Source organism: Salvelinus namaycush, chromosome 20, assembly GCF_016432855.1.
Source record: "Salvelinus namaycush isolate Seneca chromosome 20, SaNama_1.0, whole genome shotgun sequence".
Classification (NCBI taxonomy): domain Eukaryota; kingdom Metazoa; phylum Chordata; class Actinopteri; order Salmoniformes; family Salmonidae; genus Salvelinus; species Salvelinus namaycush.
Window position 1 is genome coordinate 21,689,688 of NC_052326.1, and position 16,421 is coordinate 21,706,108.

Consider the following 16,421-nt stretch of genomic DNA (forward strand, 5'->3'; position numbering starts at 1 on the left):
CCATAAATAATGTTAGAAAATGTGGCCATCTGCTTTGCTTAATATAAGGAATTTGAAATTATGTATACTTGTACTTGTACTTTTGCTACTTAAGTATATTTAAAACCAAATACTTTTACTCAGTTAGTATTTTACTGGGTCAATTTCACTTTTAATTTAGTCATTTTCTATTAAGGTATCTTTATTTTTACTCAAGGATGACAATTGAGTACTTTTTCCACCACTCCCAGAATGGAGTGAATGGAATGGTATCAAACACATGAAAACCCCCTAAAACATGTGTTTCATGCCATTGAAACACGTGAAATTGATTGTACTACCCCTTCATTGTATAATATCAGGTAATGAGTGCCTCCATGCATTACAGCACAGCGTTGAACATATAACTGAGTTCTACATAATTTTTTTTCAAAGTTTCATACCACCAACATAAAAATGTAATTTAATTTATGGCTTTAAGTCAAGACAATCATGCAAAACAGAAATCTCTTGTGAGGCTTTACTGAGATGTCTCAGTCATCATTTGAAAGCTTTTACATCACCTCATGTAGAATTAGGATTACTAGCAATAAATTATTTAACAGAAAGTATTATACTGTAATATAAATGGTTGCTGTGTTTCTCTAGGTGTTGTATTTCTATCTGTATGGAATGAAGTCTCTCAGACATATGCAAACGATGTGCCGACATTACCAGTGATCCTGTCCTCTCTACTCTCACTTACTACAAGCCCCTACTCTGAAATGGAGAAGTACTGCCTGGATTCTCTTTCCAACATCTCAGAACAGCTTGGCATGTTCTGTAACATCACGTTTCTAAATGTTACAGGAAATGATACTGGAACCAAGTCCATTGAGGACAAACTACTGGAAGTCCTAGGGCCGAAGCGCTCCCCCGTCTTTCTCCCTATCTCCCTGGTTTACCTGCTCATCTTCCTCCTGGGCGTGTCTGGCAACCTGCTCACATGCACAGTGATATCCAAACACAAGAAGATGTGCACCCCCACCAACCTGTACCTGTTCAGCCTGGCTGTGTCAGACCTCCTGGTGCTCTTCTTCGGGATGCCCCTGGAGATCTACGACCTGTGGCAGAACTACCCCTTCCCCTTCGGAGAGGGAGTCTGCTACTTCAAGATTTTCCTCTTCGAGACTGTCTGCTTCGCCTCCATCCTCAATGTGACAGTGCTGAGTGTGGAGAGGTATATCGCAGTGGTCCATCCACTAAAAACACGCTATGTTGCCACCAACAAGCATGCCAAGCATGTCATCAGTGCTGTATGGGTGCTGTCCCTGGTTTGTGCCATCCCTAACACCTCCTTGCATGGCATCTACTACTTGAATCTCCCGGAGAAGGTGGCAGAGTCAGCCATATGCAGTTTGATAGGTTCCCCATGGATCTACAACCTGGTGATTCTGATCACCACCGCATGCTTCTACATTGTTCCTGTGACGGTGATCAGCGGGCTGTACCTGGGGATTGGCATCAAGCTGGGCAGGGAGCGACACCTCTCCCGGGGGACGATGAGGAAGAACTGTAGTGCTAACATCAGCTGGAGAATCCATGTGGAGCGAGTGCGCAGGAGACAAGTCACCAAGATGCTTGGTGAGTTCTGCATCCCATTTCCATGTCTAACCATTGTCACAGTCACAAGCATCACTACTATGGTAAACATAACTTAGACTTTCAACTGAAAAAAAAAATTGAGGGAGGGATTTTTACATCTGTACCCCAGTACGACCCACGTAACCACAGTGAAACGTTACTCTGTGATAAGGTATGTGCTGCTGCTGCAGGAAGGGGGGCATTGCCTAGGCAACCAATGACTTGTTTGCTACAACACCTTGCTTGTTCAGGAAGGTGCAACAAAGTTTCATCACGTTGTAATGAGTCCATGTTACCACGGAAACAAACTCAACCGCTCGAATGCTCGGCTGTCCCGTCTTCAGTCAGCTGTTCGTTCCACAAAAATTGGTCAGCCAAGTGACCGCGGTCACCGTTATAATCTTTTGAATAGCAAAAAGAACAACAAAAAACACATCATTTATGACTCACATTTCCTCCTCTCCTCCGCTCCTGGCGGCAATGGTCCACATGGGAAGGAGACGTTTTCAACTAAAATCACAGAAGCGGGGTACCAAAGCAATCTTTCCCCACTGAAAGCAGTTCAGCCAAAGCAATAAGAACACACACAATGTACTTTTTGTTGTATTCTAACTGGATTTTAGCTCGCGTCCAAATATACAGTCAGGTCCAAAATTATTGGCACCCTTGATAAAGAAGAGCAAAAAAGTCTGTATAAAATGAATAATACCAATACTGAACTATATTGAGGTATATTGTATGCTCACCACTGGTGTACGTGGCCAAAGAGCTCTATTTTCATGTCATCTGACCATAGCACTGGCTCCAATCCAAGCACCAATGCCGTTTAGCAAAATCCAGGCGTTTACATTTGTTGGATGACATGAAAACAGAGCTCTTTGGCCACATACTCCAGTGGTGGGTCTAACGTTGAAAAGAGGAATCATATGTAAAACCCCATACCTATTGTAAATTATGGTGGTGGATCTTTGATGTTATGGGGCTGTTTTCGTCCACTGGTCCTGGGGAACTTGTTCAGGTCAATGGCATCATGAACTTTACCCAGTATCAGGACATTTTAGCCAAAAACCTTGTTGCCTCTGCCAGGAGGCTGAAACTTGGATCTTCCATCAAGACAATAACCCCAAGCACGTATCAACATCTACAAAGAATGGTTAATTGACCACAAAATCAACATTGTGCAATGGCCAACTTAGTCTCCAAACTTGAGCCCCATTGGGAGCCTATGGTTTGAGTTGAAGAGGGCACCCCATAAGCCCAGACAAAGGAAATTAAGAATCTGAATGGTCTAAGATCCCTCCCAATGTATTCTCGCTCAGTGCCGTTATCCTTACACACAGTGGTGTCAGTTCAGCTAAAAGTAGGATATGGCAAAGTGGGGTGGCCAGCAAGATCTGTTAGATGATCTCATTTTAATTCAGGGAAATGATTAAGCAAGTCTGATAGTGAGAGGTGGAAATTGATTATACCAGAGGCAGGTAGGCTACAGGTAAGGATTAGGGATGCAGACAGAGAATGATGATGAAGGCCTACAGCAGGAGGGTAACAACATTCACCCCAAATATGAAGTTATTAATGATTTGCATTATCTCAATTATCATTCTGTCACTGTATGACAATGCGCATTTATTGCCGACAATTGTTATTGTCTTTGAAGCCAAGAACAGGACATGTATTTTGGGGAAATACTCTAAATAGCAAGGTGTTCAGTTGTGTTTATTTCCATACCAATACATGAAACCATCATTTCACTAGCCTACTGGGAAAATTAATGAAAGACCTACAGCTAACACAACCTATATTTTAATAGCAATAAAATATATTTTGGTTTCGAAATGGTAACCAAAAAGGAGGGCTCCCCCACCTCCCAATTCAATTAACCTGTGGCTATCAGATTACAACAAGGCTTACAAGGCCGAGCTCAAATGCCAACATTACATTCATTCAAAGCAATGGGCACACTGCCTAAAAGGCTGACCGGCAAAGCAAATTGGCACTGTCTCTGCTTTCTAAAAGTGAGAGAAAAGGGCAGCAGGCTGGCAGCTGCTCTCTGAGCGATGCTCCGCATGATCCTAAAGCCAACCAATTAATATGCTAATCTGAAATCGCATTTTAATTGAGATTGAATGATTTAAATCTACTTTGTTTTGCTAACTTTACATTTTTGGTCTTGAGGTAGGGTTTGGCAACTGCCATACCCTACCATACCCAACTGATGCCCCTGATAGCAAGGTAAGGTATTGAAAGGTATTGAAAACAGGGGTGCCAATAATTTTGACCCCTAGATTAAAAAATAAAAAATAAAAAAATACTTGTTGAACAAAATCTCTTTCTCTGAGGCACAATAATAATATTCAAATATATATTTTATCATACAATATTTCTTAGTAGGGGAGAGTGGGATAAGTTCCGCCATTTCTTATAATCAGTATCACTCTGTCAAAGGAAATCTAGTATTCTTTCTAACAAAGATGTCTACGTATATTTCAGGATGTTGTGTATCCCTGGAAATAATCAGAATTCAAGTAAACATTGCAGTTTTGAAAACATAGCTTGTCCATAAAACATGGTCTCTTGTCACAACTTAATCCCGGGTATGGAGTAAGTTGATCTGTTTCTTTACTGAATTATTGCACTTTTTTAAAACACTTTAAACATAGACCAGGCACTGTTGTTACTGTACTTCATAACCCAGCGATAATGCCTTGCATTACACCTGGGAAGAAAACACATACATTTGCTCTACTTGCCATTGGCTCAACCATTGGCTCAACTTACCCAAAGGCAAACATTTTGACTAACATTTTGACCACACAGCTACAAGGATGCACTTTCATGCTATGTTTAGGACCTCATATTGAAATTATGTTTAGGACCTCATATCGAACACATTGGGAATTCAACAAACTTCTGGTTTACTTTTTGGATGGATGACTAAAGGTTGAAATCTCATTGATCAATGTCTCAACCAAATATTACCCACATTTCCACGTTGAAATGATGTAGTGTGCCTAGTTGGAAGTATCATAAAACCTCTAACTGATAATATTTTTGGGAGACCTAACTTGCTCAACTCAACCGCACAAATTCCCAGCCGTCCAGTTTTCAATCAGCGATTAATTCTCCAAAAACAAAAAGCAAACCCTTTTCTTTTTTTACATTTATGACTGTTATTTTATTTCATGATAGCTTTCATCCATAGTCATCGGTTACACGATTACACGTTAATTGTGCCAGCCCTAGCCCTACATTGTCTCAGTTTCTCGAGGACCAAGTTTTGCAGGGAACAGTGAACAGGATTCCCACCCTGACTGTTGTTGCCCCCTTTTCTCTCTCTCTACACATCACTTAATTCATCCTCCCTCTATGTCTCGCTTCCCCCTTACTGTCTTACTCCTTTTTTCACTGTCTGTTGTAATGTAGCTCTGGTCGTGCTGGTGTTTGCCATCTGCTGGGCACCTTTCCACATTGACCGGCTCCTGTGGAGCTGCATCATGCAGTGGTCTGTCTGGACAGACCTCAACCAAGCTGTGTACCAGTGTGTGCACCTCCTTTCAGGCATCCTCTTCTACCTCAGCTCTGCAGTCAACCCCGTTATCTATAACCTGCTCTCCACACGCTTCCGGGAATGCTTCTGGGATCTCGTCTGCACCCATACAGAAGACACCACTGCTGGAAAAGACTCCACACCCTCCGCCAAGATCCTGCTGGTCCCCTCGGGCCCAGTTCCTAAAATCCAGGCCAGGCCCAGTGACCACAACTCCCTCACTCCCCTGTTATCTCCAACTGGGAACACAGAGATCACAACACTGACAAGTAAACATTCTTGCGTGGTAGACTCTGACTTCACTGCTACGGCTTTTTAATCTTATTTAATATTTAATGCAGAGATGTAGACTCGAATCACGTGACTTGGACTCCAGTACTACTTGAGTCGCAAATTTTGCCACTTAGACTTGACAAAAAGAAAAAACACTTAATTTCCTGTTAAATTCTGTTATTACACCGTGAACATACACTGAGCGTACAAAAGCTCTTTTCATGACATAGACTGACCAGGTGGATCCAGGAGAAAGATATGATCCCTTATAGATGCACCAGCAAGTGCGGAAAGGCAAGGGGAAAAATAGAGCGCTGTCCTATATTTTCAATGCTTGTCGCTTGAAAATATGAGCTCTGAGCTTGAGTTTCTGTGAATGTTTATTCTCAGCCATCCACAGATCTCTCAATGTGCATACAGTGGGTAGGGGAAAAACAACAACACTTTATTGTAATTGGAGATTTCATAATGTAAGTCAAACTGTAGTTGTACTATCAACAGTAGCTGTACATCCTCATTTGGATGGTCTTTCTATTAGTAATGATGATACAAAAAACATTAAGTTCATGATCTGTGAAGTTTAATATGTAGGCTTATGTACTGTACTAGTAGGTCTAGCGTAAGGAAAACAGTAAATATCCTGATTTAAAAAATTGCTTTGCAATTGGTATAAAACAAATTGGTATAAAATTGGTATAAAAATAGATACTTTGGGATTTTGGCAATCTACCTCCCAGAGTCACATGAACTCGTGGATACCATTTTCCAGTAGGAAGTAAGTTAGAGGTAGTTTTGTGAGCCAATGCTAGCTAGCATTAGCACAATGACTGGAAGTCTATTGGTGTCTGCTAAATGCTAGTTAGCAATTGCACTAGTGCCATCAATTTTTTTTTATATATCTATGACACTAGTTAGCAACTTCCTTCAAACTGCACGCAAAGATATACAAATGGTATCCACAAGTTCATCTGACTCTGGGGAAGTAGATACAATGCCTCATTGCCAAAATCCTGAAGTATCCCTTTAACTATTGACTCAAAACCCCAAATTAGGGACTTGTGACTTGACCTGATCTCTGGAACTTGGGACCTGACTTGAGATTTGCCCATTATTACTTGAAACTTGACTTGAGACTCTGAAGGATAAGACTAGAGACTTGCTTAGGACTTCCTAAATTGTGACTTGGTCCCATGTCTAATTTAATGTGTAGTGGATATGATGCCCTCTGTCAGGAGGTGGATTTGACTAATGAGCAGATGATACGTTGTGCACAATTGGATAAGTGAATATTTCATGAGGTGATATGTGAACTTGTTATTGAAGCAGCATAAATCCTCATAGCATAAAGATTTATCTGAAAACAACTGATTTAGGGGTATGTAAATGAGAGACTTGGTTGCACTTGATAATTAACTCTAATGATTGATTATCCCATATTAACCTTTGTGATATTGACTTATGTGAACTGCAGTTATGTATTCATAACCACCTACTCCTGCCCCTTAAATTATTGTGTATGTCAACACTTCCCCATGTGATTTTCTCCTTGTCAAATAATTGAATGTACATATGTAGCACAGCTGTCCTTCGACTTAGAAATTGTATGTAATTTCATGTAAATCAATATTTATTGCCTTTCTGTGAACAACAGCAAAACCCGAATGTATTGCTTGGTGATTTTTTCAGGAATTGCATTGTTTTCCAGCTGTTATTGATTGCTTTATTTGCTTGCACCTACGGTATGTAGTCTCTGTAAATTTCAGACTGAGATTATGTCCGTTGACCGATGCCCAACATAACTGCATAAAGACTATTGAGTATCCATGTAATCAGTTCCAATGAGTTGATATAGCTTTTTCTTACTAAACATATTTATGTTGCTTGACATTCATTTGATGTTTGAAATATTCAAATAAAAGGTTTTCACCAATGTGTTAGCAGACATTTTATTTTGTTTCTACATTATCTTCTCATCCTTTCCAGAACCTGTAGTCATTTCACTAGGTGTGCCTGTCTTACATGTAAAGCAGATACTGCAGCTGCAGTTTAAAATGTCTGAAACAGAAAGAGCATTATGATGATAATGTATCGTATGAGTCTCTTGGGGACCCCAACAACACCAACAGGTAGTCTGTTAGATTCTCAAAGTGTGAGTGGCAGTATAATGGGAAGGCTAACACAGTGTTCTTGTAGTGTCTAAAAATGCAGAGAAATCAGCATGAGAGACAATTAAAGCACTTCAAGCATTTGACCATAGATTCTTTAAAGCCTCCTGGCAGCCTCTATGGATAAATTGTTATTCTCTACAAAACAAATTAGCTTTGAATGCCACATAAAATCCACTGGAAGGAAGATAATGAAGGCCATTTTCTGCCTGCGTTTATGACAGCATATTGAAGAGCTCCATCGCTTGTGTGTGCTAACATTATGGATCTGGGTCCGTGGTCGGATCACATGGAGCTATCGGAATGGGTCCCTATCAGGGGATATCTTTACATGACACGTTTTGATATTATACAGAATACATATCATTTCCAATGCATATTTTGAGTTTTGTGGATATGCACCATATTCTGACAAATTCTGAATACAGATGTGTCTTATAGACATATATGATGTTGGGATTACGCCGAATATCACACATAGACATTTCCTATGGCCAGATATGGATTCATTCAATATCCTGAGAAGAGTGACATACAATTTTGTCTCTTCATGTTAACAGATACTGACTGTGTTTAAACAGTACAGTATATACATATATAATTTGGCTGTATGCATTTTTAGACGTAGGCCTACTGTAAATGTGTATTATTGTTGCTTCACCATCTTTATTGCAGAAATAAATACAAGTACAAACAGAATATAGCTTCTGTCAATATTACACAGGTAAGCTAATAGTTACAGAAATCAGGAATGCAGACAGGCTCTATCTATCTGAGCTACTGTGTCCAACAAACCACCACCTGTTGTTATGTTGGGCACCGACTGACCAAAAAGGATCTTATTATGACCGTTTCTGTGTGGGTGGACCATTTCAGTTTGTAAGTGATGTGTATGCCGAGGAATTATTGTAGAAGCACCTCCTCTAAGAGTATGAATTAGGCTGTTTGAGAAGGTTTGAATCCTAAGCAACCTGCCTACACATACTGTAGTTTGAAGTACAATACCAACATAGCTACTGTAGTAGACCAAGCTGTGTGCTGGAAAACCGTTGTAGAGCATGTGTGGAAGAGGCATTGTGGTGCTCGTGAATTTCCTTTCTTTTTTGACCTCAGACCGATCCCTATTCTCACTTAAAATGTAGTTTGTTGATTTTAATATGTACATACACTACCGCTCAAAAGATTGGGGTCACATTGAAATGTCCTTGTTTTTGAAAGAAAAGCACATTTTTTGGCCATTAATATAACATCAAATTGATCAGAAATACAGTGCAGACATTGTTAATGTTGTAAATGACCATTGTAGCTGGAAACGGCAGATTTTTTAATGGAATATCTACATAAGCGTACAGAGGCCCATTATCAGCAACCAACACTCCTGTGTTCCAATGGCACGTTGTGTTTAGCTAATCCAAGTTTATCATTTTAAAAGGCTAATTGATCATTAGAAAACCCTTTTGGAATTATGTTAGCACAGCTGAAAACTGTTGTGCTGATTAAAGAAGCAATAAAACTGGCCTTCTTTAGACTAGTTGAGTATTTGGATCATCAGCATTTGTGGGTTCGATTACAGGCTCAAAATAGACAGAAACAAAGACCTTTCTTCTGAAACTTGTCAGTCTATTCTTATTCTGAGAAATGAAGGCTATTCCATGCGAGAAATTGCCAAGAAACTGAAGATCTCGTACAGCGCTGTGTACTAGTCCCTTCACAGAACAGCACAAACTGGCTCTAATCAGAATAGAAAGAGGAGTTGGAGGCCCCGGTGCAGAACTGAGCAAGAGGACAAGTACATTAGAGTGTCTAGTTTGAGAGTTTGAGAAACAGACGCCTCACAAGTCCTCAACTGGCAGCTTCATTAAATAGTACTCGCAAATCACCATTCTCAACGTCAACAGTGAAGAAGCAACTCCGGGATGCTGGCCTTCTAGGCAGAGTTGCAAAGAAAAAGCCATATCTCAGACTGGCCAATAAAAATAAAAGATTAACATGGGCAAAAGAACACAGACACTGGACAGAGGAAGATTGGAAAAAAGGGTTATGAACAGTTTGAGGTGTTCGGATCACAAAGAAGAACATTCGTGAGAAGCAGAAAAAATTAAAAGATGCTGGAGGAGTGCTTGACGCCATCTGTCAAGCATGGTGGAGGCAATGTGCAATGTGCTTTGGTGGTGGTAAAGTGGGAGATTTGTACAGGGTAAAAGGGATCTTGAAGAAGGAAGTCTATCACTCCATTTTGCAAGGCCATGCCATACCCTGTGGACGGCACTTAATTGGAGCCAATTTCCTCCTACAACAGGACAATGACCCAAAGCCCAGCTCCAAACAATGCAAGAACTATTTAGGGAAGAAGCAGTCAGCTGGTATTCTGTCTATAATGGAGTGCCCAGCACAGTCACCGGATCTCAACCCTATTGAGCTGTTGTGGGAGCGCCCATCAAGCCAATCCAACTTGTGGGATGATGCCCTCGAAGCATGGGGGAAATCTCTTCAGATTACCTCAACAAATTGACAACTAGAATGCCAAGGGTCTGCAAGGCTGTAATTGCTGCAAATTGAAGATTCTTTGACGAATGCAAAGCTTGAAGTACACAATTATTATTTCAACTAAAAATCATTATTTATAACCTTGTCAACGTCTTGACTACATTTCCTATTCATTTTGCAACTAATTTCATGTATGTTTTCATGGAAAACAAGGACATTTCTAAGTGACCCCAAACTTTTGAACGGTAGTGTATATCTAAGATTAAAGTGACTAGGCAACAGGATAGATAATAAACAGGAGCAGCAGCGTATGTGATGAGAAAAAATAAAATGTGCAAAAAGGGTCAATGCAGATAGTTGAATAGTTAACCAAATAGCTACCTGGACTAACTATTTCTCCCTAATTTTGTGGTATCCAATTGGTAGTTACAGTCTTGTCTCATTGCTGCAACTCTTGTACGGACTCGGGAGAGGTGAAGGTCGAGAGCTGTGCATCCTCCAAAACAAGACCCAACCAAGCCACACTGCTTCTTGACACAATGCCAGCTTAACCCGGAGCCAGCCACACCAATGTGTCGGAGGAAACACCGTACACCTGACAAACGTGTCAGCGTGCATGCGCCCGGCCCACCACAGGAGTCGCTAGAGCGCGTTGGGACAAGGACATCCCCGCTGGCCAAACCCTTCCCTAACCCAGACAACACTGGGACAATTGTGGGTCATGGGTCTCCCGGTCGCGGCCGGGTGCGACAGAGCCTGGACTCAAACCAGGATCTCTAGTGGCACAGCTAGCACTGCGATGCAGTACCTTAGACCACTGTGCCACTCGGGAGGCACTATTTAGCAGTCTTATGGCCTGGAGGTAGAATCTGCTCAGGGTCCTGTTGGTTCCGCTTGCCATGTGGTCGCAGAGAGAACAGTATATGACTTCGGTGACTGAAGTCTTTTATGGTATAGAGATCTTGGATGGTAGGGAGCTTGACCCAAGTGATGTACTGGGCTGTACGCATTACCTTCTGTAGCACCTTGCGATCGAATGCCAAGCAGTTGCTATGCCAAGCGGTGATGAACCAGTTAAGATGCTATCAATGGTGTAGCTGTAGAACTTTTTGAGGATATGAGGGCCCATGCCAAATCATTTCAGCCTCCCGAGGGGGTAGAGGTTGTTGTAGTGACCTCTTCACAACTGTGTTGGTGTGTGTGGACCATAATAGATCCTTAGTAATGTGGACACCAAGGAACTTGAAGCTCTCCACTACAGCCCATCATTGTGAATGGGAGCGTGCTCGGTCATCTGTTTCCTATAGTCTACGATCAGCTCCTTGTCTTGCTGATGTTGAGGGAGAGGTGGTGTCCTTGCACCACACTGCTAGATGTCTGACCTTCTCCCTATAGGCTGTGATCAGGCCTACAACTGTCGTGTCGTCAGCAAACTTATTGTTTGTATATGTATATTTTTTGTACCTTTATTTAAGTAGGCAAGTCAGTTAAGAACAAATTCTTATTTACAATGACAGTCTACCAGAAGGAAAAAGGCCTCCTAGGACACAACACTACATAAAGAGAGACCTAAGATGACAACATAGCATGGCAGCAACACATGAAAACACAGCAGCAGCACAACATGGTAGCAACACAAAACATGGTACAAACAGTATTAGGCACAGACAACGACATAAAGAGCAAGACGGTAGAGACAACAATACATCACGTGAAGCAGCCACAACTGTCAGTAAGTGTCCATGATTGAGTCTTTGAATGAAGAGATGGAGAGAAACGGTCCAGTTTGAGTGTTTGTTGCAGCTCGTTCCAGTCGCTAGCTGCAGCGAACTGAAAAGAGGAGTGAACCAGGGATGTGTGTGCTTTGGGGACCTTAAACAGAATGTGACTGGCAGAACGGGTGTTATATGTGGAGAATGAGGGCTGCAGTAGTTATGTCAGATAGGGGGGAGTGAGGCCTAAGAGGGCTTTATAAATAAGCATCAACCAGTGGGTCTTGTGACGGGTATACAGAGATGACCAGTTTACAGAGGAGTATAGAGTGCAGTGATGTGTCCTATAAGGAGCATTGGTGGCAAATCAGATTAGGGCCGAATGGTAAAGCACATCTAGCCGCTCGAGAGCACCCTTACCTGCCGATCTATAAATTACGCCTCCCTAACCTAGCATGGGTAGGATGGACATCTGAATTAGGGTCAGTTTGGCAGTGTTGTGTCTTTAGTATCCTTAATGTGATGACATGCTATTTTATCAAATCGATTACCTAACGTTTAATTGATTACGTGATTGAGTTAAATCATGCAACAATTAACTCATTAATAACCTGGGGCACCAAAAATGGAGGAGGCGGGTGGCAGCGGGAGGAGGTAGGGAACTGGTCTGTCTGCCCAATATAAAGGATCAAAACTGGCGGAGGAATAAAAATAGCATAAATAGGAAGTATACCAGTTTCATTTGAGGACCAGGATGTTGACAACTGTGCCATACAGATTGCAAAATAGTTTGAAAGAGATTTTTGATGTACCGATTCCATGGTACAGCGTGTATGAGTTGATATATAAAACAACGCAAGATTCAAGACTTCGTGCTTTTCAGCAAAAATTATTATATAGAATTCTTGCCACCAACAAAATGTTGAATATTTGGGGCATAAAATCATCAAAGCTCTGCAGATTTTGTTGTGAGGATACAGAATCAATAGACCATTTATTTTGGTATTGCCCTCAGGTAGCCTGTTTCTGGTCTCAGGTTCAGGAATGGCTGAAAATGCATAGCATTGATCTAAAATTGACCCTAGAAATAGTACTGTTAGGAGATTTGGAGAGACCGGGTCAGTCAATTACTAATATACTAATACTCTTAGTAAAAGTATTTATCTTCAACACGCAATCTGTTGATTCTATTCGATTAGATAGATTGAAATTGTACGTTAAACATCATAGCATAGTTGAAAGATATGTGTTGCGTAGAAACACGAAGTGGGTGGCCAGCAGAGATAGATGGGATGGGCTGAGGGAAGCTGAGGGTTGGTATGTGGAATTGGAGACAAGTGGGAGTGGAGTTGCTGTGTGAGAGAGAGAATGATGGTCAAAAGATAAAGGGAAAAAAAGTCTAAATAAAACATAATAAAAGTACATTTGAATGACACTAAGTGGCAGTGTTTTTACAACTAATGCCGGTTTGCCTGAGGCTGATGCCGTGCAGGTGTTTGTACAAATGCATATACACGCACTCTCATTCAAATAAACACATACAAGAACACACACATACATGTAATAGTGCCAGACATGCACACAAACATATACAGTTGGCATTGCTGTTATAATTTCAGTTGTCCTTGTTGTCCTTTGTTTTAAATGTATTATTAAAAAAAAATGTTAGCATTGTTGTTTGCTGTTCTCTTCTATCTTTTCCTTTGTTTCTCTTTAGTTCATTCTCTTGGTTGTTGGTGCATTGGGGGGTTCTTGGGGGAATGGAATTAATTGTATTTTTTTTTCTGGGGGGGGGGGGGACTGTGGGAGCAGTCTCGAATGGTTGAGGGACAGCTGTTGGGGAACTGTGGGGGGATCTTGGAGGGTTCGGGTTTCACAAGATTGTGATCATGAAAAAGGAAACTATGACATATATTTTATATCACTATCACTCACTCATAAGGATGGCTCTGTTGCGGAAAGACTGATACATGTTTGATAGTGTCTTGATGCTGTATTGTTTGTCCTTCATGTTCTAATACTTTAATGTTGCCCCTTCCTTGTGTTTTTTGTAATAAATAATAATACAAAATTTAAAAGATCTATAGATCTCTTACATTTCAGTCATTTAACCAGGCAAGTCAGTTAAGAACAAATTCTTATTTACAATGACAGCCAAGGAACAGTGGGTTAACTGCCTTGTTCGGGGGCAGAACGACAGATTTTTACCTTGTCAGCTCAGGGATTTGATCTAGCAACCTTTCAGTTACTGGCCCAACACTCTAACGACTAGGCTACCTGTCACATCAATTATGCTTTACCTTCGATCAGTCTCATCTGAACGTCGTAAAATTATTGGTTATCTGCACGAACCCTAGTTTCCATAATGAATCAGCAATATACAAATTGGCTTAATAATTTATTTACTAACTAAATAATCACAGAAATACATAACAAACAAACAGTAGATATTGGTTACTAACAATAATAGAAAAGTCCCTAGTGGGCTAAGCCGATATGATGGCTTGGTAGACAAAGGGAAAGGGTGGAGACTGAGAAAGAGCGGAAAAGACCAAATGGATTCACTACACACAGTCTATAATTATATTCATTGAAATGCTAATCCTTTGCACATGAACTGCCGCTCATTCGAGAATAATTGCAATTTATATATTTATACCCGTATGTCGTTGTTGTCTTCTCTGTTGGAATCCTTGATTGTCCTGTATGGTTCATCAGAGTCTCTGGTTCACTTTCCCAGAAGTCACGATGTCTTCCATGGTTGTAGGTGGTTAGAATGTCTACTTCAGAGTACCATTCGGAAATGCTCTAATAGAATAGATGCTTCGGTGGTTGTCGGTATTCTCGTTCTAGACTTATGTAATTTCTAGCTGCAGACTAGTAATTATACATCTAAGATTTGCTCTTATTCTGTAGTGATCGATAGTCTCAGCGTTTAACCATTTGCAGCCTTAGCTTACACCGTGGTTTGTGTGGTCTTAACCATTTAAGACGTCTGGCTTACCGTGGGTCTCTTTGGCATGAAATGTACATTTCGTCACAGGTGGTTTTATACATTTCAGTAGAAAAGGGTGGTTCCATGATGCCGATGTAATGTCTATGCTCACGTGGGTGTGGCCACTGACTAGTTAATCTTGATATGAAAATCCATACTCTCATTTAGAAGGTTAACATCACATTGCATCTTTTCACAAATAGTTTCATGTTTAATTACATACGTTTCACAATATTTAGATGTAAACCTGACAGCTGGGAAATGTACACTTTAAGAGATACCGTTATGTGTGTTTCCTGTCCTTAATGAGATCACCAAATGAAACACATTCATCCTTAAGTGTCCACGGACCATTCCCACATTCTCAAAAGTAGAGATATTGTTTAACACTCCCATTTTGGGGATTAGGAGTTTGGCCAAGTCTAGTGCTTTGTTCTCTCTCTCTCTCTCAATACTGCATGTCCAAAGGAGGAGAGGGTTCCTTCCAGGAATTTACGACCTGTCGTTAAGTCATAAAACTGTGGAGAGAGAGAGAGAGAGGGGCGCCTATGATACCCCCAGGGCAGGTCATTACAGCAACTATGGTGAAAGAGGATCGATTACAATAGTGGAAACCAAGTCTAGATTTAACCTTAGCCTCCAGCTTTGATATGTGCTGAGAGAAGAACAGTGTATCATCTAGCCATACTCCCAAGTACTTGTATGAGGTGACTACCTCAAGCTCTAAACCCTCAGAGATAGTAATCACACCGGTGGGGAAAGGGGAATTCTTCTTACCAAACCACATGACCTTTGTTTTAGAGGTGTTCAAGACAAGGTTGGACACTAAGAAAGCTTTGTTGTACAGCATTTAACACAAAATCCGGGGAGGGGCCAGCTGAGTATAAGACTGTATCACCTGCATATAAATGGATGAGAGATCTTCCTACTGCTTGACCTATGTTGTTGATGTAAATTGAGAAGAGCGTGGGGCCTAGGATTGAGCCTTGGGGTACTCCCTTGGTGACAGGCAGTGGCTGAGACAGCAGATGTTCTGACTTTATACACTGCACTCTTTGAGAGAGGTAGTTAGCAAACCAGGCCAAAGACCCCTCACCGACACCAATACTCCTTAGCTGGCCCACAAGAATGGAATGGTCTACAGTATCAAAAGCTTTGGCCAAGTCAATAAAAATAGCAGCACAACAAGGGCAAGGGCAATGGTGACATCATTTAGGACCTTTAAGGTTGCAGTGCCACATCCATAACCTGAGTGGGAACCAGATATCATACCCAAGATAATACTATAGACATCAAGAAAGACAGTCAGTTGATTTTTGACAAGTTTTTCCAACATTTTTGATAAACAGTGCAAAATAGAAATGGGCCTATAACAGTTAGGATCAGCTTGATTTCCCCCTTTAACTTCTTATGGCTGCAAGGGGCAGTATTGAGTAGCCTGATAAAATGTGTCCATTTCAAACGGCCTCGTACTCAATTCTTGCTCGTACAATATGCATATTATTATTACTATTGGATAGAAAACACTCTCTAGTTTCTAAAACCGTTTGAATTATTTCTCTGAGTGAAACAGAACTCATTCTGCAGCACTTTTCCTGACCCGGAAGTTCAAAGTCTGAAATCGATGCTCTCTTCCTCTT

The 16,421-nt window shown here is 41.0% G+C and overlaps 1 protein-coding gene across 1 annotated transcript in view; it reads left to right on the forward strand.

Annotated features, from left to right (window-relative positions):
- The first annotated feature begins 743 nt into the window (after positions 1 to 743).
- The window catches only part of LOC120064698 (neuromedin-U receptor 2-like), a 37,720-nt gene continuing 22,042 nt past the window's right edge, over positions 744 to 16,421 (forward strand). The window contains exons 1-2 of the mRNA XM_039015319.1: positions 744 to 1,602; positions 5,026 to 5,418. Coding sequence (XP_038871247.1) covers positions 744 to 1,602; positions 5,026 to 5,418 — 1,252 coding nt within the window. The remainder of the gene's footprint in view (positions 1,603 to 5,025; positions 5,419 to 16,421) is intronic.